Here is a 21,910-nt window from a genome sequence, read left to right on the forward strand (position 1 = left end):
GAGGTCCAACATCAGCAGCTAATTCCTTGATCCCGTTGAGGGTCTTGGTGGCTCACCTGCTCTGTCAAAGGGCTGGGTCTTCTCCGCCTGCTCAATTCCTGTATTTGTGGATTCTGCTGCTGTGTTCTCGACCTGGTTCACGACCCTCTTCAAGTGCTTCGGTGAAGCAACTTAAGCTTTCCCACTTTCCACAGACTGGTATGTCTGCCTTGCACCACAAATGGATCTTTGATGGTCCGTCGTGGACCACCTGGATGAGGAATTTTATCAGGTTGGGCTCTGCCTTTCACAGCTTTGTCCAGGTGCTGTTCATTTATTTGTGCCTTCTGATTTGTCCTCACTGCTGGTGGCACCCAGAGAGAACAGAGGAGCAAACCAGGATTTTTCTGCTACTGGGGGGCAGTTGTTGGTTTCATCCAGATCAGCAAGGGGAGAGGGCGTACGAGTAACAGTTCCTAAATCTAATTCATTTTCCTCCTCGGGTTCTGCTACAGGTTCTCCAGCAGGTTCTGGGGTGGGTTCCGTCTGGACAAAGACTCGGTCCAGCAGCTGCTCCAGCAGCTGACTGGCATGGGCTGGCTTTGTTTTGATTTTCAGCACACGAGTGGGTTGTCCTCCTGAGACTTGGATCTCTGTCATGTTTGTGTTTTTTTTGTGTCGAAGCATCCAGCAAAGAAGTACCACAGCGATCAGGACCATCAGCAGAACCACCAGGGATGCACAGAAGATGCCAAAGGTCACATCCTGGGTCATCATTGTACGTGACACATTATCGCATTGTTAGCAGTTAGCACGCTGTTTGTCAAGGGTTGCTAGGGACGTGCTTGAAACTCAACATCAAAGGACGGTGCCAAGTAACTCTAACTTGGAGCAGCTCATCTCCTTTCATGTCCTTAATATCTAGTCTTTCAACAATGAAACCAACCTGTGGTTTGGTCCTCATTTAGGTCATTTCTAGTCCCCCACTCGTTATTTCTGCACTCAAGCGCGGGTTAGTCAACTTTTCAGGACTGAACAACATGATCCACTTTGGTGTGAAACCACTTTTTGGTGGAGAAACGGTGAGAAGCATCCAGAAGAAAAACCAAACAAAGGTGCCCCACTTGGAGGATTACCTGCAACAGAGGGACTTCCTTGGGGCCCTGACACTGTTGGAGTTCCAGAGAAGTATTGGAGAGAACGTGAAGCATGCAGACCTCTGGATCGGCTACTGTGCCTTCCACTTAGGCGACTTCAAAAGAGCTATGGAGGAATACCGGTCTCTGACCAGAGACCCTGAAAGTCCTGCCGAGGTGTGGGCCTATTTAGGCTGTGCCCTCTTTTTTCTTGGGCTCTATAAGGAGGCTGAGGAGGCGTCATGTAAGGCTCCAGTGTCCCCCCTCCAAAACAGGCTCCTCCTCCACTTGGCTCACAAGTTCAACGCTGAGAAAAAGCTGATGGAATTTCACAAGAACCTGCAGGATGTCATAGAGGACAATCTAAGCCTGGCATCCATTAACTACATGCATTCCCACTACAATGAAGCTATAGATCTCTATAGACAGCTTGCAGTGCAGAACGGAGATTTCCTGGCCCTGAACATGTACGTGGCTCTGTGCTACTACAGGCTGGGCTACCATGAAAGGTCCCAGGAGGTCTTGAATCTGTACTTGCAGAGCGTCCCTGACTCAACCATTGCCATTAACCTCAAGGCCTGCAACCACTTCAGGCTCTACAAAAGTAGGGCAGCAGAGGCCGAGTTGAAGGACCTGATCAATTCATCGTCCTGCTCCTTTCAGTTTGCCAAGGAGCTCATCCAACACAACCTGGTGGTGTTTTGTGGTGGGGAGGGGGCACTGCAGATGCTGCCACCGCTGATCAATGCGATTCCCGAGGCCAGACTCAACCTGGTCATCTACCATCTCAAACAAGATCATTCGCAAGAAGCTTACAACCTCATCAAAGACTTGGTTCCCACCACACCGCAGGAGTACACTTTAAAAGGAGTGGTAAATGTCACGTGGGGACGAGTTAGTGGATCAAGGGATCACTTGAAAACCGCACAGCAGTTCTTTCAGTTCGTCGGAGGCTTGGCCACCGAATGCAACACTATTCCTGGCAGACAGTGCTTAGCATCCTGCTTCTTCCTCTTGAGGCAATTTGAAGATGTGCTCGTCTATCTCGACTCCATCAAGAGTTACCTTTATTATGACGACACCTTTAACTTTAACTATGCACAGGCCAAAGCAGCCCTCGGCTACTATAAAGAGGCCGAGGTGATTTTTCAGCTCGTTCAAAGTGACAAGATCAAGAACGACTACATTTACCTCAGCTGGCTGGCACGATGCTACATCATGAACCAGAAGGGCCAGCTTGCCTGGGAGCTTTACGCGAACATGCGCGCCTCCTCCTACTCCTGTGGTTTCCTGCAGCTCGTCGCCAACGACTGCTACACGATGGGCCAGTTCTACTATGCAGCCAAGGCGTTCGACGCACTTGAGAAGCTACAACCAGAATCCAACTACTATGAGGGAAAGAGAGGGGCTTGCATTGGCGTCTTCCAGCTCATCCTGGCAAATAAGGAGCCCAAGGAGACACTGAAGGAGGTGGTCCACCTGCTGCAAAGTTCTGGCAACCCACAGGTTGAATACATCGTCCGAACGATGAGGAAGTGGGCCAAAGACAATGGAGTCACCCTCTCGTAAAAGTCACTATAGGCCTACATAAGGCGTTATGCAGAAGTCATTAAAGGCCAACAGTGGTCATTACACTGTCATTGATGAAACGCTAAGTAAAGGTTGAAATTAGTCTGTGGACAAAGGGATTTTCGCTCCGTTTTCTCCCCCTACTGGCCTGGACATGGTCCAGCAGTGATCTGCTGAAGAATTAGTGCATGGCACTGCATTCTGATACATCCTCTTTCAAATTAAATCAAGCTGTACAAATGAATTTGTGTGCATGATCACTTTATTAGCAACAGCCACACTGACAGTATTCTAGTTATGTTTTATTATTGCTTTGATCAATGTAAATGAATTTGCTGCTGGTGCGACTACACCCCGTCACATTTGAATATTTTATTATGAATCAAAAAGGAACACCTGAATCTTTCCTGCGGTAACAAACATGATATTGACGCAGATCTGTTGCACTCTCACATTGTGTATCTGGAGTCCCAGTCTCTCGCTTGAGTTGTTGATGCTCAGGTCTGTCCGGATCCTCTCTCTCTCACGTCCGCCGTGATCCCACACTGTTCCCTGTGTTCAGGCCAGTGCTTCACCTGACATTCTCGCTCACAGTACCTTTCTCATTCGCATCCGGAGCATCTCTTTGCAGCCTCTTTCCCACAGGACCCACATGTTTCTCGGGGAGCAATGCCTCCATTGCGTCGCAGTTTGGTTCAGCCTCTGTGCGTGCAGCCTCAGGTCATTGTCGGATGGGTTGAACTTCTCTTTTGCTTGATGTTTTGCTATTGTTTTCCACTTTCCCGAATTCTCGCTCACAATGTGGTTCCACATTTCTGGAATCTGCTCCAAAATTAGTCCCTTTTTCGTCGGAGCGGGGTCAGTAACTGAGAGACGAGCCAGGAAACGATGCAGTTCCAGCAGGTTCGGCAGCTGATCGACCAGCACCTCTGTAAATAAACCTCGTAGCTTTAGAAGCTGGCTCTTGTTGAAACTGTTAAAGTCATAATTCCTTTGGCAGTCTTCTCTTAGTAGCAGATTGTAGAGGGAAATCCAGACCTGCCCGTCCAGCTTTGTCATCTTGAAAGGGTCCTCAACGGGAATCTTCTGCCCTTTGCTGTTGATGTACTTCTCTACATCACCCTCTCTGCAGCGGCTCCACGGGCAGCAGTCGATCAGTTGGACCAGCAGACACGGCAGATTATGGATGCACAGCATGCGATTGACGACGCTGATTCTGCCTGCGTGATCCGTGATGTAGCACAGCACGGACACCGCCTTCAGGGAGATCTCAAACTCCACCGCGTTGCTGTGCATCTGTAACTCCTCCACAGAGGATAAATTTGGTTTCCGTGCCTGGAAGCCACGATGAGCCGCGGTGTCTTCCCTGGCTGCTTTACTGGCCAACAGAGTGAGTTTGCGGTGGCAGTAATCCACCAAGTCGAGGACGGAGTCGTCGGCAGCCTCGCACGAATCCTTGTGAAACAGTATCGTCTTGAGTAGGTTTATTATCGTCGCTTCATGGCGGATCGCCATGTAAAGATGGAACGTGCTCTTGGGGTTGAAGTCCTGCAGCTGACATAAGACGGGAAACACTCTGTGCTTCCACACTTCGATGAGGATCATCTCATGGACCAGAAGAGGAATCTTTCCGTACAACACCAGGAGCTTGACGAACTCATCATGCATGGCGGCGGCATTTAGTACTGCCTGCATGTTGAGCTTCTCGATTCGCTCATGCTGCCTGAACCACCGTGTAGAGCCGACTTCCTTGAGGGGGAAGGTTTCCAGACTTTGAACGATACCCTCTGCTTCTCCCGGCGAGATCACCGACGAGTCCATGCAATTTAAGTTAGCGTGGAAATTAGCTTTTCCTTGAAAATTCTATTCAATTCGAGCTGTTTGAGAACCCAGCGGGCATTTTTTACGCAATAACGTCGACATAAAAGACCAAAAACACAGATCAAAGTTGGCTGGCGTTGTATGGCAGTTGGTTTGTGCTCAGCACTTTCATGTTGTGACATGAAGGGAAAGCAACATTTCTGGTTATGCTAGTGTAAAATTCGAACCCCCTCCAAAGCAAAAGAGTCTAAAACAAGGAGGCCAAAGTCCCCTGCAAGTTCCTCTTCGATGCAGCTCCAGATGAGTTCTCGCAGTGCAAAATCTGCTCTGTGGCTCGTGTGCGTTAGCCTGCTGTTCAGCTCCTCTCAGAGCTGCTATCAGTGCTTCATTGGTAGCGCAGAGAGTGGTATTCTGTGTTCTTCACACACTGGTTTATACAGCGTTATAGAGACCTGCGTGAGTACGGTGAGCCGTATATTCAACAATAACCGGAGGGTGATTGAGGCTGGCAGAGTGGGTCGCGGATATGACAGGCAGCTGAATGATATTTTGCGTGCAGAAATTCTGCCCGTGATGGAAGAATTCGCCCGCATGGAAAATGGAGACGTGGCAGTGTATCAGGGGAGGCTTCAGACCGCAGCAGACCGTTTCATCGCCGCTGCTTCCAGACTGCCTCGAGCCTCCGGATGCGTCCCGCCGTGTGGTTTCCAGAGCGCAGGCGCGGTGTACAACTGCGATACCTGCACGTACGACTCGTGCGGCTTCCCCCTCGACTGTCCGGTTCGAGCGGTCAACGTCACGGAGAACGGCAGGAGTCGAATGCGGTGCGACGTGCGATTTGGCTTGCCGGACGACGTCCAGGTAATGTGGAGGTTCGCGGAAGAGGTGAACACGCGGCAGATGAGCCAGTTTGAGGTCGTGACCGTTGGAGAGGACCGGCTTTATTCCATCTCTTCAACCAGCCTGCAGCACCAGGGCACCTACATGTGTGAGATCTTCTCAGACCGGCTCTCCATAGTGAGACTGTACTTCTACCTCTCAGTGACCCCTCGCCATACGAGAGGTCATGAAGAGCTGCAGGACTTATTCGACCTGTCTCTGCTTCCGGGAGGGAGGTTGCGCCGCAGCTCTGCAGCTGATGATGATGATGATGATTATCCTCCCCACGTCGTTCTCCCTCCACTGCTGCTTCTCATGGCCTGTTTTACTTCTCTGCTACTGCTGCTCTTCCTCACCCTCGGGGTCTTGTATTGGTCGTTACCGTCAAAGAAGACAAGTCTTTCTCGAAGGGCTGGAGAAGATTTAGGATCTGGAGCGTTAGACGGCAACATGTAGAGCAATATAGTAGTTAAGTTATTATACTTACAGTGTGAGCGTCGTTGTGAGTTTACTAACCACAGAGTCGAGTTAGATTCAGGGTGAATTCCAATTCCTTTGCTTAATCCTCAATCTCAAAAATGCGCTCCCTCTAGTCCAAGTGCTGTCCCGATTCTCAGATAAATTAAGTTGAGGGCCAAGTTTAAGGGCTGTATCGCCCTCAATATTGAGATTTTCCGACACCACCCTTGGGAGCAAGGGCTACCCAGAATGCATTGCATGTTTTGCCATAACAAAGATGGCGCCGAAAGCAGCGAAAGGAGTACGCTACAAATGTAATACAAAAGTATTTTCTTTGTTAATAGAGATATAAAAATGATGTTAACCATTGTATTATCTTAGTTTAAGCCCATATTATGGATTAGTGACGTCATCGTTGCGTAACATTTATTTTTATTTTTACGATCTTTTGTCAATAGCCGGCCGGTGCGGACAAGCGATCGTTTGCTATGGTTTACTTTTCAATAAGTCGTGGTGTGTGGTAACTGTCAGCTGAATATGTCCGTGGTTGTGGTATTTGTATGAGTATCATCTTATAACTAACTGACAACCTAATAACTTGACTGAAAAACGGATCGTAATCGATAATCCTGACGTAAATGTGTTCTTCATCTTCTTTTTTGGAGTTGACAGACTGGACGCAGCTTTCGCGTTATTCTGCCCCCTACAGTCTGAAGACGTATCTGCATTTAAGGGGTGTCCCATTTCTAAGTGACAAAATAACCCTCAACACTTGGTTTTGAGGGCCAGTTCAGATTAAGGGTTAAGATTGAGGGTTAAGATAGGAACTGGAATTGGCCCTTATACTCTGGACTTATCCTCACAGCAACAGAACTTTCCTTATACATTGTTTTTTTAATTTACTTTTTCATTCTTTACCCTCTTAAGACCATCAAGATAATCAGGCTGCCTGGATTTATTCACTTTCGAGATCTGGCAGTTATTCCACTGAGGAATTACGGTACTGAGAAGCTAACGTCACAAATGCGTAACGCGCTGGTCGGTTCTACCGTAATGAGAAGTATATGGGCAGAAAGCTCTATTTCTCTACTTGATCCATCAGTCTTCTACCACTTTATCCAATCTGAGAATGAGTAGTATGCATGCCAAATCCCGTCAACGACGTCAGGATTGTTAACAGAAGGGTCAAACATATCATCGTTTCATACAAATAAAACCCTAAAACGGTTTTAAACGGTGTATTATGTCAGGTTTGTTAAAATGTTGAAACAAAAAATAAACCAAAAGGTACATCTGCTCCTGCGAATGCTGTTTTTTTATTTCATTCCTCAAGACATAATTTACATAAAGAAGAAAAGTGATTTATGACATGGGCGTTATTGTACCATACATCTGCTGTACATTATAGCATTTGCATACAATGCTATTTTCAAAGCTTGCTAACGTGACTTCCTGTCGTCATCTTGAAGTGCGAGATACAAGAATGAAATGGTGCATCATGAAAAAGTTAAGTAAGGGAGTCCATAAAGGACGCAGTTGAAGGACGATGGTTTGAGAGTGATTTTCTGGGGAGCGTCGACTTTCTTTGGATCAGTGAGGCGCACTGGATCCTGTGACCCTGAAGCCTTAGGCGTCGTCTTTGAGCCGTTCCTTCTCGAGGCATGGACGGTCTGACCGGAGGTTTGTTTGACCCTCACCAGGTTGTCTAGTACATTTACCATGTTGTTTGCCATCTGTTGAAAGCTACTCTGCCATTGATTGACGACGACGCAGTCAACGCCACACAAACTCAGCAGCTGCGCGCTCTCCTGGGCTTTCAGCTGCGGAAACTGTCCCGCGCTCCTTCGCGTGTCCTGGGCCGACTGGCGGAGACTGCTCGCGTCGTTGTGAACTTGCTCAAAGAGGAGAGCCATGCGGCACTTTGACAGCTCAAGGGCTGCGAGTTTGCCAGGCGAGATGTTTGCCATGAAGTGCTCCCTCCCGAGGTAAATAAAGGCACTGCATTTGCACAGAAGCTGCTCCAACTCGAACAGGCTGCCCATGAAGTCGTCCTTCTGAAGTTTGGAAAGCTTAGTGTGGGCGTCCAGAATCTCGATCATCTTCGCGGTCACACTCGTCTCAAAGTTGCCCCCATCGTAAGAATCTGCGATATATTTTAAATTTCGAATGTCAACGGAGAAGGCGTTTGTGGGCAAGTCGGGTATCGCTTTGCTACTTTGGGTTTGTTTTTGTTTTTTCTTTGACTTGCTTTTCTTGCCACTTTTGCTCTTCTTTTCATTGTCACATTGATCGCCCTCTGCTGGCTTCACGATGTTCAGTCTACTGTGAAGAAGCTGAAGGGAAAGGTCTCGTGACACAGAGACCACGCCTTCCTCCTGCAGAAAGGCCAAGGATTCCAGTGGCAAGTCCAGCAACTTACTGTCTGCCAGCAACACCACGTAGTCACCGGGGTCTGGGATTGGTTTAGGCAAGTTCTGCTTTTTTTTCTTATCTTTGGATTTTGTCGGTTCAATAACTGGTTCTTTCTCCACTTGGGGTCTTAAGCAAGAAAAGTCAAACTGTGTAAGCAGCGGTTGCAAATAGTTCTCCATATCCCCTACAATTTTGCAGAAATGAGGCTTTAACCTTTTGTCTGTGGCAGTTTTCGGATTATTCTCAAAGGCCTCCAGACTGCTCTTAGTACAGTGCAAACACACTTCCTTAATGAGGGAATTTCTAGTATCCTGACCAAAAGATTCAATCTGCTCCCTCAGTGTCAGTAGATCCTGTGGACAGACTGGAACCTTGGCCACATTAGCGCATGTCAGAGGCTCTGGAACACCATTACTCTTTCCTTTATTTTCTGAGGCTTTGCTCGCCTCATAGAAGGCTCCGTAAAGTTCTGACCCATCTTCAGAGTGCTGAAGCAGCAGGATTTTCAGGTTGGGCGGCAGTTCTTTAAGGATGTTGAAGTGGTTGGGATTAATGGTCAGCTGGCTGAAGGCCTTGGAGAGCTGGTTCAGGGAGTCCTCCAACCCCTTCAGCATGCTGCTGGGCCTCGTCCCTTGACAGTGGAGCAGGTTCTTGTGTAGACTGTACAGCGCTGAGAGTTGGGACACGCTGGTGTCGACGCATGCAGAACGCAGGACTTCAGCCGTCACTGACACAGTGCAGCAGCTCTGAAAGAGGGCAAGATATCGACCTGCCATTGTAGGTTCCGTTTGGCCAAGACAACCCAGGATGTTGATAGAAGCATCAGCCAGGATGGAGGATGACGGGTTGTGTTGGAGACACAAGCTGATGGCTTCGCTGAGGGCCTTCGTAGCTTCTGCCAATAGCTGCTTGGTTTTGTGCCTTCTCTGCTTCAGCCCAGTACCTTTCATCTTTGTCTTCTGGACTTTTGGTTTTGATTCTTTGTCTTTCCCATTCTCTGAATTCTCAAAATGGACTGAAATGCTGTCTTGGTCAGAAAGGGCCTCGGGCTGCTTGTGTTGCCAGAGATCGCACACATAAATAGGGTCCATCTGCACAGCCTGCAGTCTCAAGTACTTCCCCGTGAGACTGAGGCAGTGAGCTTGCATCTCCATGTTGTTCATAGAGTGAGAACTGATGGCACTGAGCTGGCACAGAACCACCTGCCCCAAAGTACTGCTAACATTCATCCATTCCTGTTCTACCGGGCTCGGCTCGAGTGCGCCGCTCAGGAACTCCTCCAGTATGATCTCAGTCGAGGTTTTCCTCAAACGGGACAGAGCTTGGTGCGTCTCTTCAGCACAAAGCTCCTCCAGCATGGCCAGAGAAAACTCTGCCAGAGCGAGTCGCAGGTGCATCAGCCTCCACGTTGCCGAGAGTGAAAAGTCTTTTGTCTTTTGTTGGGGGAGCAGGCTCCGAGCGTTCAGCACCACATGCTCCTGCAGCGCGACAGCCTGCTGCATTTGGGAGAGGCCGGCAATCAGGAAGCGCTGCTTCTCCTCTTTTTCCATTGCACGGTTGGCTAAAAGTCTCATACCATGTGCGCACTCTGCACTTGCCTCTGCTGCCTGTTGTCTGTGGTTGAGTTTTGTGAAACTGCCGATGCACTCTCTTAGTGCACTGCAGGCAGCCATCGCCCTCTGGACGTTCTCGTAGCAGAGTGTCGTTCCAGGTTCACGGTCAAGGGCATCTATGCATTCCTTGGCACCTCTCATCTCTAATGAAGTGATCAGGAATGTGATCTCTGGGGCTCGGTTTATCTGCTGCTCCATGACCAGCTTTAGAGCCACACAGCCCTGCTTTATGACGTGATCAACTTTCGTTTGTGCGTCTTGGTGTCGCTGGCCTACGAAAGCTCTCAACTTGATGAGTGTAAACTGGTACCAGAACTCTTCATCACCACTGAGGTCTTGAGTTTTGTCCAGAAGGGTCAGGGCTTGGGCAGGCTTCTGCTCTTCACAAGCCAGAGTGGCCAGACTGAGTAAACTTCTTGCCAGGGCCTTCTGATTCCCAAGCTCTCTTGCCACCAAGTGAGCCTCTGCCAGGAGCTTTCGAGCTGGTTGATAGAGCCCCATGCTGATGCACACCTCAGCTTTGTCCAACCAAATGTTCTGATCAAACGCATTCATACCTTCTTGTCCAGGCCAGGCGCCGTCATCCCTCTCAGCTTTCTGATTACAAGGTTTGTCAAGGTCTCTCCTGTTGTTTGAAAGAGCAATCGCCGTGTGGCACTCGATCTGCTCTTCGTCCTTGGTTTCACACAAATCCTGGAGAATTGTTTGATATTGTGAATGCGTTTCCAAGCCCAGCTGATAACAGGCCCAGAGGATTTTCAGTCGGTAGAGATCAGACAGGCTTCTCTTATCAGTTAGGTCATGGGTAATGATTTCAGCCAGATGCAGGACAGGCAAGGTCAGGTGATCGAGTGAGATCGAGTGCAGCTCTTTTTCCAGCAGATCCAGATAAAATATGCTTTGAGTTTGGTTTGCAATGCTGTGTGTGTTGATACACTGGGGGTCGCTGTTGTCTTTGAAAATGTCCCTGACGTGATCAGGACAGGTGTACTTTGCCCAGTCCTCAGGGGAGGAAGGAGGTAACATAATGACGACAGATTTCGCTTTTTTATCTTGAGGGTTTTTTCCTCGTACAATTTTCTTCTTCTTTTTGGCTGCCGTTGGTGGGGGCGGAGGCTGGAGCAGTATAGAAGCAGCCTCCAATGAAACCTGCCATATTTGAAGTACAAAAGTGTAGGCCAACAGCAGGTTAAGCTGGTGCTCAGGTGAAGTCCTGCCGGCCATGGCAGCGAGCAGAGTGTGTGCTCTTACTAGGCCGTCCAGGCGACGCACTTCGTTCAGACTGGACATGTTTTGCATGAACAAGCTCTGGACTCCCACCAATGGAATGTCCTGTGTACTCGGACTGCTCTGTGTGGACTCTTGTTCGGGATCCAGTTCAGGGTCTTGTTCTGAATCCAGTTCAGGATCGAGTTCAGGATCCAGCTCAGGATCCGGTTCAGGATCCTGACGTAGCAGGACGTCAACGGCCCACTGAACTTGGTTTTGGGCACTGGCTTCTGGAAAGTTGTGGAAATACAGCCACTGTCCAAACTCCAGGATGAGGTCAACCTTCAGATACTGGGTCTCAGTGCTGAACAGAGATGAGATTGATTTCTGGTAGTAGGTGACCTTGTGGCTCATGTTGGCAGCACACAGTGCCAGCTGATGCCACAAAAGGGAAGTGCACTGCTCGTCATCCCAGAGCCTTTGCATGTCCATCAGGACACTTTCTCCCAGTCGTGCTTTAAATTTTATACAATGTTTGAGCAGAGGTCGTGCTTGTCTGGTGGAGGGGATGTTGTTAATAGCCTTGTCCAGCAACTGCAGAGCACTTTTCCTGTCAGATTCATCGATATAGATGTGAAGCAACAAACTATAAATGGCTGCTCTCAGGCTTCGGCCCTCTTCACTTGTCACTTCCTGTTTTGTACTCCCAAAATACAGGCCCGTCAGGATAAGTGATTCTTTCCCTTTGACCTCTTTTTCTTCATGTTTGGTGGTGGTGTGGATCAGAGCAGTGAGTACCTTTTCCAGAGGCTCTTTGAGCCTCCATCTTTCCTCGGGAGTGTGTATCAAGGGTAGGCAAGTGTTCCAGTAATGTCTGGCAGCTGTGAGACACAACTCGGCATTGTTGGCCCTTTCTGCATAGCGGATGCTGGATAAAATTAACTTCATGGCCTCCCCGTAAGTCTGTCGATCACCCTTGGACTCGTGAACCAAGCTTAATCCCCTTGCGCAAGCTGCACTGCTGAGCATCTCATTCACCGCAATCAGGTCGTACAAAACACAGGGCAAAGTCTTGATTTGTTTTTCGGCCCTTTCTTCCAGCTGCAGAGCACTCTGAGCGCAGCGCAACACCAAGCCGTGGTCCTTGGCGGAGTAGCAGAGGGAAGCCAGCTGGCACCATATGTGCAGCTCTACTACAGCATCCATCCAACTGCACTCTGATGCCATGGTGACCAGTGCGGAGAGAGTAGGAACCGAGAACTCCATTTGTTTTGGGGTTTTGTTGCATTGGTGCATTTCCACTGCAACAATGACTCGCATCAATATTTCCTCATTTGGACGCTCATCTTTGAAATAGTTTTTTAAGTCTATCTGCTGTTGCAACAGCATCTTGGTCTGGACCCATGTAGCCACCAACTGCTTCTTTGCTGCGATGGAAACCATCTCCCCTGGCATGTTGCAGTTGGATAACTGAAGGGCATAGTCACACAGCTCCAAAGCTCTAAAGACATCCTGCAGAGCAGCAGTGTTCTTCATTCTTTTCACCGAACTGCCTTTGCCCTCACTGACTGTCAAATTTGGCTCCTCGCCCTCTGGTCCACGAACAGACTTCATCAACCCCTGGGCCACAGTGTTACATAATAGAACAACCAGGCCACCGTTCGCCGGGCACTCCAGCTTTTGAAGCTTCTCCAATAGACTCTGAAAGGAAGGCAGCAGGTGTTGATATTCTCCAGCCACCAGTACGTTGCTGCTGTAGTTCCACAGGTAAATGGCGGCATTTGTAACCACCCATGGCTCCATGATCTCCATCCCCAGCTCTGCTGCCCGCAAGAAGTTAGATGTGGCATGTTTAGACAGATTCTGGACCCACTTTGAGTAAATTACCCAGTTTGGGTTCTTCTCAGACTTAACCCCTGACTTTTTTGGCAGGACTGCAGGGCTGTTCAGCTGCACCCCTTCAGTTAATAGCTTTTGGATGGTGGCTTCAGCACTGATGAAGTAGGTTTCAGCTAAAATGCGCAGGCAATGCCTAACAGACCTGTTATTACAATTATCATTAAGATTAAGATTATCTTCACCGCTCTTGTCCTTGGAAATCCTCCATCTCTTATCATAAAATAAACAGAATCGACAAGCACCTCGGCACACATCCCAAACTTCATGTTTCCTGGCCGTCTTTGCCAGACTTGCCCACAACTTCATCATCTCTGTGTGGTCAACGTCTCTGGCTTGTTTGGCGAGGTGTTCGTCCACTCTCTGTAAAGATGCAGAGTGGTGTTGAGCCCGAGCAGAGAGCTGAGCCACTAGTCCAGATCGACGAGGGTCTACGGGAATTTTGGAGGTATTGTCTCCATCCAGCACCATCTGAAACTCATCCTGACCCAAATGAAGACCAACAGCAACCAGGGTGGGACGGATGTCCGAGTTATGAGGTTGCTTGCCCCGTGTCTGGTGCAGAAGCATTGCAGCTTTATCTTTATTATGGTATAGTGCTTGGAAAGGAGTCCTTCTGACCTGCAGGAGATGTAAAGCTGATGACAGCTCATCGTGTCGCGTCCCATCGTCCAACAGGATGGCTTTCTGAAGGTGAGTCAAAGAGGACTCAAGGCACCCCTCCTCCTCTGTGATCTTAGCTAGCTCCGAGTGGATTTCACAGCGCATCTCCAGCAATAAACTTTTGACGTCTTCCAGTTCTTGTGCCACTCTGAGCAGGGGTGTTTTGATGTATTTCCTCAGGGTGTACTGTAACAGGGGCAAGCAGAACTTCCACTGTGCAGCGCACACTGCCTGAACAGCCTGAGGGTCTCCCTCTCTCACTGCACTCTGCAACAACTGATCCAGTTTGCCGATATCCTTCAGCCGGTGCTCCACGCTGGCTTTGGAATAGTCATTTACATTTGCCTCTTTCTTCAGGAGGTGCAATTCAGCTTTGACACATTTCATGACTATGCATTGACCAACGCTAGCTTCTTCTACCAACTTCAGCTCTTTCAAACAGTTGGCAGCTACGTTCTGATACTTTGCGTGCAAGGACAGTAGCGCTAACTCCAGGAGGAAGGCGACTCTGTCAGTCGGTTGGATGGGCAATGCGTTACGAACACCACCCACCAAGAGAGCAAACGTGTCCTCAAGTTTGGCAGATTGGTCTTTTGTTAGGTTTCCCACTTTTTCCAGCTTCTTTAATTCCTGTATTTTGTAAATGACTGCTGAGGCGGCGTACTGCTTGATTGTTCTATTGATGGTGAAACTGTCCGTCAGACTGTGTTGGACTTGCAACCTAAAGAGTCTTTGAAAAAGATGTGGGCTGCGTGCCTTGATGAATCCTTCTGCGTCGTTGGCGATCTCTGCAGCTTCCCTCTTTCTTCCCGACCCGACGAGACATGCTATCAGGTGCAGCGTAAGTTCTGCCCTCCAGCTGTGTTCCGGGCTTGCAACCTCTTCCAGCGTTTGCACCACCTCTTGAAGGGAGGGAACCAGATGGAGGCAGCGCCCTGGCAGCAGGAGAGGGTGAGCCATCTGGAAGTATAGCACCGAGGCATTGAACACCAGGAAGTGACATCCTGGCTCATTCTTCGCAATTTCAATTGCCTTGAGGAAATATTCTATAGCCTCCTTAAAGGCTTCCACATTCCCATAGGCTGGCGGAGACTTCAGGCGGCCCTGGCAGAGGTAGGCGCGACATAAAAGTTGATTTCCTTGTGGATTTCCCTCAAAGTAATTCTCGAGACACGGTTTGCAAATATCCAAACAATGCAGCTCTAGAGCTGCTTCTGCACAATCGACATACACTTCTGGGGCAATGTGTGGTGGCAAGTTCTTGATTAAGTGATAGGCTGACTGCAGAGCCTCGCAATCCTTTTGCTCTGTCGCCTTGGTCAGAAAATGGCGAATATCATTCTCCATATCTGGTAAAAGTTTACTTGGTTATCGTCTCTTCATCGCCGTTACTCGATTTTAGCCAGTTGACCAACTCTGCTGCCTTTGAACGTTCAAAGGGTTTCCCCTGCCACAGTTTCCATGGAAACTCATAGGCTACTACTTCTAAATAGACGTGATCAAAGGAATAAGGGAGAAGAATACGCAACAGATTAAATGCAACCACCAACAGTTGAGATTTTCTTTCATGGTTACCCCAACAACCGCTAAAAAACAATAGAGAGTGATTAATTTGCAGAAAAGAGCGTGTGAGTTATCCGTGGACACGTATCTGAGCATTAAACATGCCGAAACGGCTAATACCGTGTAATAATTCCCCACAGTTGGTTCCAAGATGGACTTCAGTGCTAAATACTCCACAGCAATGGGTGGCGTGAATCTCAGAATCTGCAGAATCTCTGCTTGCAACAACAGATTCTTTAGCGTCAGCAGCACATGCAAGCAGCAACTTAATTTGAGCTAACAACAAGTTGAGCCAACGGGTCTGACGCTACACGAAGACATTGTCACAAGCTAATACCTCTGCAGTGACACTTAAAGGTCAGCGAGGAGCCGGCTAAGTCCTTGTTTTACAAGTTTTCATCTTTGCTAAACATTTGTTTATGAAGCTTGGACCAGTCAGCTGCTGGGATCCACCGAGATTTACGTAGTCATGCACACCTGCAACCCATCATATACACAGAGAAAGCGCACAGAGAACGACAGAACCAAGGAAACCAGCAGTTCTCTATACTAAGGATGCTTTCACACCTACAGCATTAGGTGCGCACCAAAAGCACACCAAAACAACCGGAGGCAGGTCTCAGATCGATTTATCCGCCCTACTTTGGTACGGTTCCTCTGGTGTGAAAACAACCAAACCAAATGGGACGAAACGTTATAGTTTAATGCATTATCTGTATGAGATGAGATACAGGATTACCCCGAATTTCCACGGGGCGTGTCAGCGGCGAGGAATGTCAGCGGCGTGTTTTTGCGCCGTCTCTGCCCAGCGTCAATCCCCACCGGTGCGCCCGGTGGAAATCGGGGGTCAGTCTGGTTCCGGTGCTTCGCCGTCTATTTTGGTTCGTTTAGAAATGTGCATATGTGGAAGCAAACCGTACCCACGTCTGTTTGCTACATTGTAACATTTTTCTGACTGGTGCGGACCAAAGCAATCGAACTATGGGTGTGAAAGCGCCCTAAGGGTTATATTTGCTCGAAAACTTGACCTAGATTTAGCAGAATCTTTACTGAGTGGGTTGAAGTGGTTAAATGGCTTCGATGCAACACAGAAACCCATCAAAAGTGAACTGTGTCACGACCACATCACACCAAATGTACAACAAAGTCTAGGCAGGTAACAAAAATAAGATATTCTTCTCCCTGCTGATCATGGAATTTGCAAATAAAGTTGTTATTTTCCTTTTTGATGAATAAAAAGTTACACAATCCCAAGTCACAAGAAATGGACAATAGGGTTGGAGTTATTAAAAAACCAATGAGTAGTTGAGATAAAATAATTGAGCAAAATATTGGCTATTGGCTATTGTAAGAATAGCCCAGGTTGAAACCCTCTCGTCTCATTTCCCTGTGTTTCAAGCATGAAACCCAAACGTCACCAGTGCTGAAGAGTCCACAATCACAAAGACAAACCATGAACGGCCACTGACAGTCAACAAGCTTTTCATCGCATGTCTTTAAAGCGCTGTTCTGTGTATTCAGTGGATTTAAAAGTCAATCCTCTGAATCACAGTGTGTTGAAACTTGACCTACAGACTTTGAGGTTCGAGCTGCTGCTGATGATTAAAGTTTGGTTTTTCACATGACATGTGGTTGAAGTTTATTTCCAACATCTAAATCCTCCAGTGATCCTCCATACGTCTGCTATAGGTTTCACTGCAGTACGAAAGCAAACAAAAAGCAGAAATGCGCCAACATTACAACTCATCTCTCGATGTAGAGGTGGAGTGTCAGTTTAAGTGAAAGAAAATGACGATCCATGACGAAGAATTCCATGTTAAACCGTAAAGAAAAGCCCTCCATAGATCAAAAACTGTCTATGAATCATGTATGAACTGCTGTGGAGGCTGACACAGAGTCAGAGTCAGAGTAGAAGTTTATGATTAAACTAAAACAAGTCCAGAATGTCTCCAGGTACAAGGACCTGGATGACTGAGAACCTTCAGACCTGTGCACATTTGATCAAAGTACCTCAAAAGGTTCATCTCTGCAGTAACAGGAGTGACAGACTGTAAAATAAAACTCTTTCTGATCATGGAATGTGCATATTAAGTCCTTTTTGTTGTGTTTTTTCCCCACAATTTAATCAATAAAAACACACAAAAAGAATCGAGTTGATATGACAGTGTTGGATTAAGAGTAAAACATGTTTAGATGTTAAACAAACAAACTGCATGTGTTTGAGGCGCCTTCACCTGCTGATGGTTGATTGGGAAACACCTGTGTCAGGCTGCACCTGTGAGCTGCTCTATAAATGGAGGCGTGTCAGTCGGCTTCTGTTTGACCAGATGAAGGTCTGACATGCTGCTGCTGACAAACATTTAAGTTTCTGTTGTTTATTCACTTAAATCATGAAAAGAGACTTATTTTTAGAGATGGGCAAATGAAGCCTGATGGAGCTTTTGAGGCTTCTTCCTGATTGTACCGAAAAAAGATTCAAAGCTTCAGAGAAAGACGCTACCAGTGACATCTAGTGGTCAGCTGCAATTATAGCAGCAATGAACCTCCAAATGATTCACACATCATTGATTCCAGTTCCAACACAAAAGCAATAAAATCATAATGAAGCAGTTGTTTCTTCATTCTAAGAATCATTGTTCACACATTAAAGTGTTACTATGAAGTCTATTGACTAATTAAATGTGTTTATTATGTGTTATTATTTGAAACGTGTGTTTTGGAGGTGTGACCGAGTTTGTGCGAAGTTTTTATGCAATTCAGTGGAAACCACTTATGGTTATGATTTATGATTGTGATGTAACATAATACGAAAAGATTCAAATGCAACATTGTAGAGGTACTTGTGAATATGTGGGATTGTGCTTGTGCTACAGTGTCAAAATCAAGTGAATATGTGCATAAGGGAAATGTGCTTGGGGGATGATGTGTTGTTCTTGTTGTGTTGTGAATGCCTGTGCTACACTGACGATCTCGCCAGCCTTGGAAAAGATCCTCTCGCAGGGGACAGAGGATGCTGGTGTGCAAAGATACTGCATAGAAACAACAAATAGGTGCAGGTAGGCAGACTTTTGGAGGAGCCAATATTTTAAGGGGTCCTCTGTCCTGGGCAGCAGTTTGTCCTTCAGATATCTGGATAAGTAAAGAAAAAATATGTGCAAGATCATTATCATTTGAGCAAGAGATGAATACAAAATGAAATAGAATATGTAAAGTTAACATTTCTTTACCTCTGGACCTCTGCTATTGCACTGGTGGTACAATTTGATGGATGCTGTGCATCCACGTGGCTGTTGTTCTGGACAGGGGGTGGACCCTCTGAAGGTGGCAGTGGCAGAGCCGGTGCAAGGCTTTATTTTGGCACATTCTCTTGTGAGCCTTTCCACTGCTGCCTGACAGCTTGTTGTGCTGCAGAAGCCCACCTCTTTGAATCGGGGATCCAGTAATGTAGCAAGTGTTAAAGAAGTTACCTCTTCCAGCATGGCACATTTCTCCTGAAGGTTGGTATTCATGTTATGAACCAAGTCGCTGGCTATATGGTGTGTTACCGAACCACACTGTCGTGAAGCTTGTTGCTACAGCATTTTCACAATGGGGATCACCTTGGATCCAGACACCCTCCTCTCTGTGGACATCTCTTCTGTGGCCTGGTGGAAGGGAGAGAGGACTGAAATGCACTGATGAATGGTTTCATATTCCTCTGCAGAAAATGGCAGGAGGGGGGTGTTAAGGCTGCTGAGGGCTGCACCCAGGGGCTCCCTCTGCTCGTACAGCCGCTGGAACATTGAAAATGTACTGTTCCAGCGGGTGTCCACCTCTTGCACGAGTTTGTGCTCAGGTCGGCCCATCTGTCGCTGGATTTCACAGAGCTTCTCTTTGGCTGTAGTGCTGGACTTAAAATGCCCCACGATTTTTACGTGCCCTGGTGCGTAGGTCATCCAGGTCAGATGTCTGTGTCAATGACTTCTTCACCACCAGATTCAACATGTGGGCAAAACAGTTAATGAGACGCACATTTAGAATATTAGCACAAGCAATCATATTGGGTGCTGCGTCTGTTACCAGGCACCTCACTTTGGCTCTGATTCCCCACTCTGCCATCAGAGTAGCTTTGGCCTCTGCAATATGTGCTGCAGTGTGGGGCCGGGGGAATTGCTTGACACTAAGCAGGACAGTTTTGAGCTGGACCTCTTCTGTGACAGATAGTGGACGCCTTTGCCACTTCTGCCACGGCCTGCTCTTTGTTGACCTTATACTTGTCCTCCAACATCCGTTTCAGGGCCTTCCTTCCTGGGATTGTGTATGTCGGATCCAGGAGGTGGACAAAGGCCCTAAAGCCTTCATTCTCCACCACAGACAATGGCTGTGTATCCACAATTACAAGGTTCAGCAAGGCCTCATCCAGCTGTTGCTTCCTGGACACTGATGAAAGAAAAATATTTAGGTTACGTGTGCAACTATTAAATCTTATTGTATATACATATTATAGATTCAACTGAAGAATAGGTTGTATTAAATAGCTACAATACCAGAAGGTGAGCTTCAGCTGAGGTGCTCGGCTGAGAAGTTGCTGCATGCTCATGCTTGGCACGAAGATGCCGGAGAGTACATGGCGAGGGAGCCGAGCGACCGAGCGGAGGCGGGTTGGTGTGGAGCATTTGAAAATTTGAGGTGAAAACGACGCATTTCGGGGCAGCGGTGGCTCAGTTGGAAGAGCACCTGCCCCACATGCTGAGGCTGTAATCTTCGCTGCAGGCGACACTGGTTCGAATCCTGTGTAGATCTTACTGTAATCAACTCTTAACAGCGCACTTTCTATTCTTTTCACTCCGTGGTCTCAATCTTTTTGTATAAGAGCTTTAGTTTAGTTGTAATTAAGGGAATAACCGATAAATCAGATGACCTGATGCCTTTAGTTAACTGTGAGCAGCACCGATGTGTGGCGTCTGTTGCTAGGCAACCGTGACAGCAGAGCGGGCACAGAGGACCGGAGTCGGGGCGGCGGGGATCCTGCGTAGATCCCGCCATGACAAGTTTGCTGGCCTTATTATTCCCTGTGTTTTATTTTCATCTTTATCTTTAGTGTTGATGTGTGTGTGACAGACATGTGGATTGGATATTTAAGGAAATACGGAACAAACCGCGTCCCGTATTGGTTCGTTTCTGATTCCGATTATAAAACACCTACCTTAGTGGGTGACACAAGGTCGAAGTGTTCCCATACACGGGATCGCTTTCTTCCACCTGTACATGCTTGTAATCCAGGGCTTGTTGTTAGCAAAGCAGCGTACAGTTTTACTGGAACAACAACGTCCATACAGAAGTTGATATACTCAGTTGTGCAGTCAACCACCGCCTCAATGTTCTCATTGTGGGATCCATGCAAAGCATCCCAGTCTGTGGTCTCAAAGCAGTCCTGTAGGGCCAGTTCAGCCTCAGGAGACCACTTTCTGAATGAGCGTGTGACTGTAGGCAGCCTCCTCACTCTTTGGATATAGTGAGGTTTTAACAGGACCAGATTGTGGTCAGCTTTCCCCAGTGCAAGCTGAACTCGGGTAGCTCCACGTTAGCGTCTGGGATGGGGTCGTACCTATGTTCCCCGGGTCCTATGTTCCCCGTTTGTCCCAAAAAAGGTCCACTTTGTATGTGACAGGGGAACATAGGACCCTTTTTTTGAAAAAGGGTAGGGTTAGGATTAGGGTTAGAGAAAGGGTCCTATGTTCCCCGGTGACATACAAAGCGGGGAACATAGGACCCGGGGAACATAGAACCCGGGGAACATAGAACCCGGGGAACATAGGTACGGTCCCGTCAGCGCAGCCAGTTCGTCGATCTTATTCGGTAGTGAGTTCACATTCCCCATGATCATAGAAGGTACCGGAGGCTTGAATCTCCACTTCTTTGCTAGCCTCCTAGCTTTTAGCCTAGCGCCGGCTCTGCAGCCTCGGTACGGCTTCCTCACGTCCACAGGTAAACACGGAGCCACACCGATGCGGGACTTTGCTCTCAGAGTGTGCGAAAGGTTGCTCGAATACGCGAGTCTCGGCGTGGAATAATCCGTATCCATGGGATATACCAATAATAGTTTCAGTAGAAACCAAGAAAATTACCTTCAAGGTAGAAATAAAGAAATTTAAAGTGAAACACCCGGAGCTGCTAGAAAGGCTGCCACTCGCGTCGGCGCCGGAAGCACAATGTTTAAACACAATTTTAACAGCATTTATTCATTAACTCCATTAAAGACAACTTCATAATGAAATACACTTTTATTTATTCATTTCTACTCTTCCACAGAAGAGCCCAGTCTTCTCCAAAAACAGAGTGGTTTCTGAGCAACGGGAAGATGACGAGGGTTATTAGCATTAGCACGAGTGCATTTTCTTCATTAATGTGTTCAACACTTACCCCCTTGTCAGTAGACAGGTTGCAGTCAGTTGGGTCCTCATCTGATTGAGAGACATGTATAAAAAGTTGAGTAAAACGGTTAAGAGAGTGTAAGGTTTAATGTAAGTTGTAGTTGTTTCCTAACTTGAAAGCCAGCTACTGTTCTGTCTCCTTCAACCACGTTTGGAGGACTTTACTAGTCTGTAGTGGGAGACTAGTTGCCTCTCAAGGCAATTCATCGTTGAAACGCCCATTGTAGCCACTTCAACAATTTTGATGGCAATATCTTGTCTTGAAATGTGTGGATCACTGCACGAATACTGTTGAAAT

General features: G+C 47.5%; 3 protein-coding genes and 1 pseudogene across 4 annotated transcripts; 2 read left to right on the plus strand and 2 right to left on the minus strand.

The window, feature by feature from the left end:
• Window positions 1–1,019: 1,019 nt before the first annotated feature.
• On the plus strand, window positions 1,020–2,684 carry LOC310925996 (intraflagellar transport protein 56-like; the record flags this gene model as incomplete). The annotated part of the gene is made up of 1 exon (XM_083888082.1): window positions 1,020–2,684. The coding sequence occupies one exon, from the start codon at window positions 1,020–1,022 to the stop codon at window positions 2,682–2,684; it is 1,665 nt and encodes a 554-aa protein (XP_083744208.1).
• A 497-nt stretch (window positions 2,685–3,181) lies between these two features.
• LOC310926214 (zinc finger MYND domain-containing protein 10-like) lies at window positions 3,182–4,505 on the minus strand (annotated as a pseudogene). Its single transcript has one exon. The product of its transcript is annotated as a zinc finger MYND domain-containing protein 10-like (transcript).
• Window positions 4,506–4,793: 288 nt separating this feature from the next.
• Window positions 4,794–5,840, plus strand: spaca6 (sperm acrosome associated 6; the record flags this gene model as incomplete). The annotated part of the gene is made up of 1 exon (XM_083888313.1): window positions 4,794–5,840. One exon carries the CDS (start codon window positions 4,794–4,796, stop codon window positions 5,838–5,840), a length of 1,047 nt encoding a protein of 348 aa, XP_083744439.1.
• Window positions 5,841–7,339: 1,499 nt separating this feature from the next.
• Window positions 7,340–14,983, minus strand: LOC310926216 (cilia- and flagella-associated protein 46-like; the record flags this gene model as incomplete). The annotated part of the gene is made up of 1 exon (XM_083888314.1): window positions 7,340–14,983. The coding sequence occupies one exon, from the start codon at window positions 14,981–14,983 to the stop codon at window positions 7,340–7,342; it is 7,644 nt and encodes a 2,547-aa protein (XP_083744440.1).
• Between the last annotated feature and the right edge of the window lie 6,927 nt (window positions 14,984–21,910).

Source organism: Microchirus variegatus, assembly GCF_963457635.1.
Source record: "Microchirus variegatus genome assembly, chromosome: 4".
Classification (NCBI taxonomy): Eukaryota; Metazoa; Chordata; class Actinopteri; order Pleuronectiformes; family Soleidae; genus Microchirus; species Microchirus variegatus.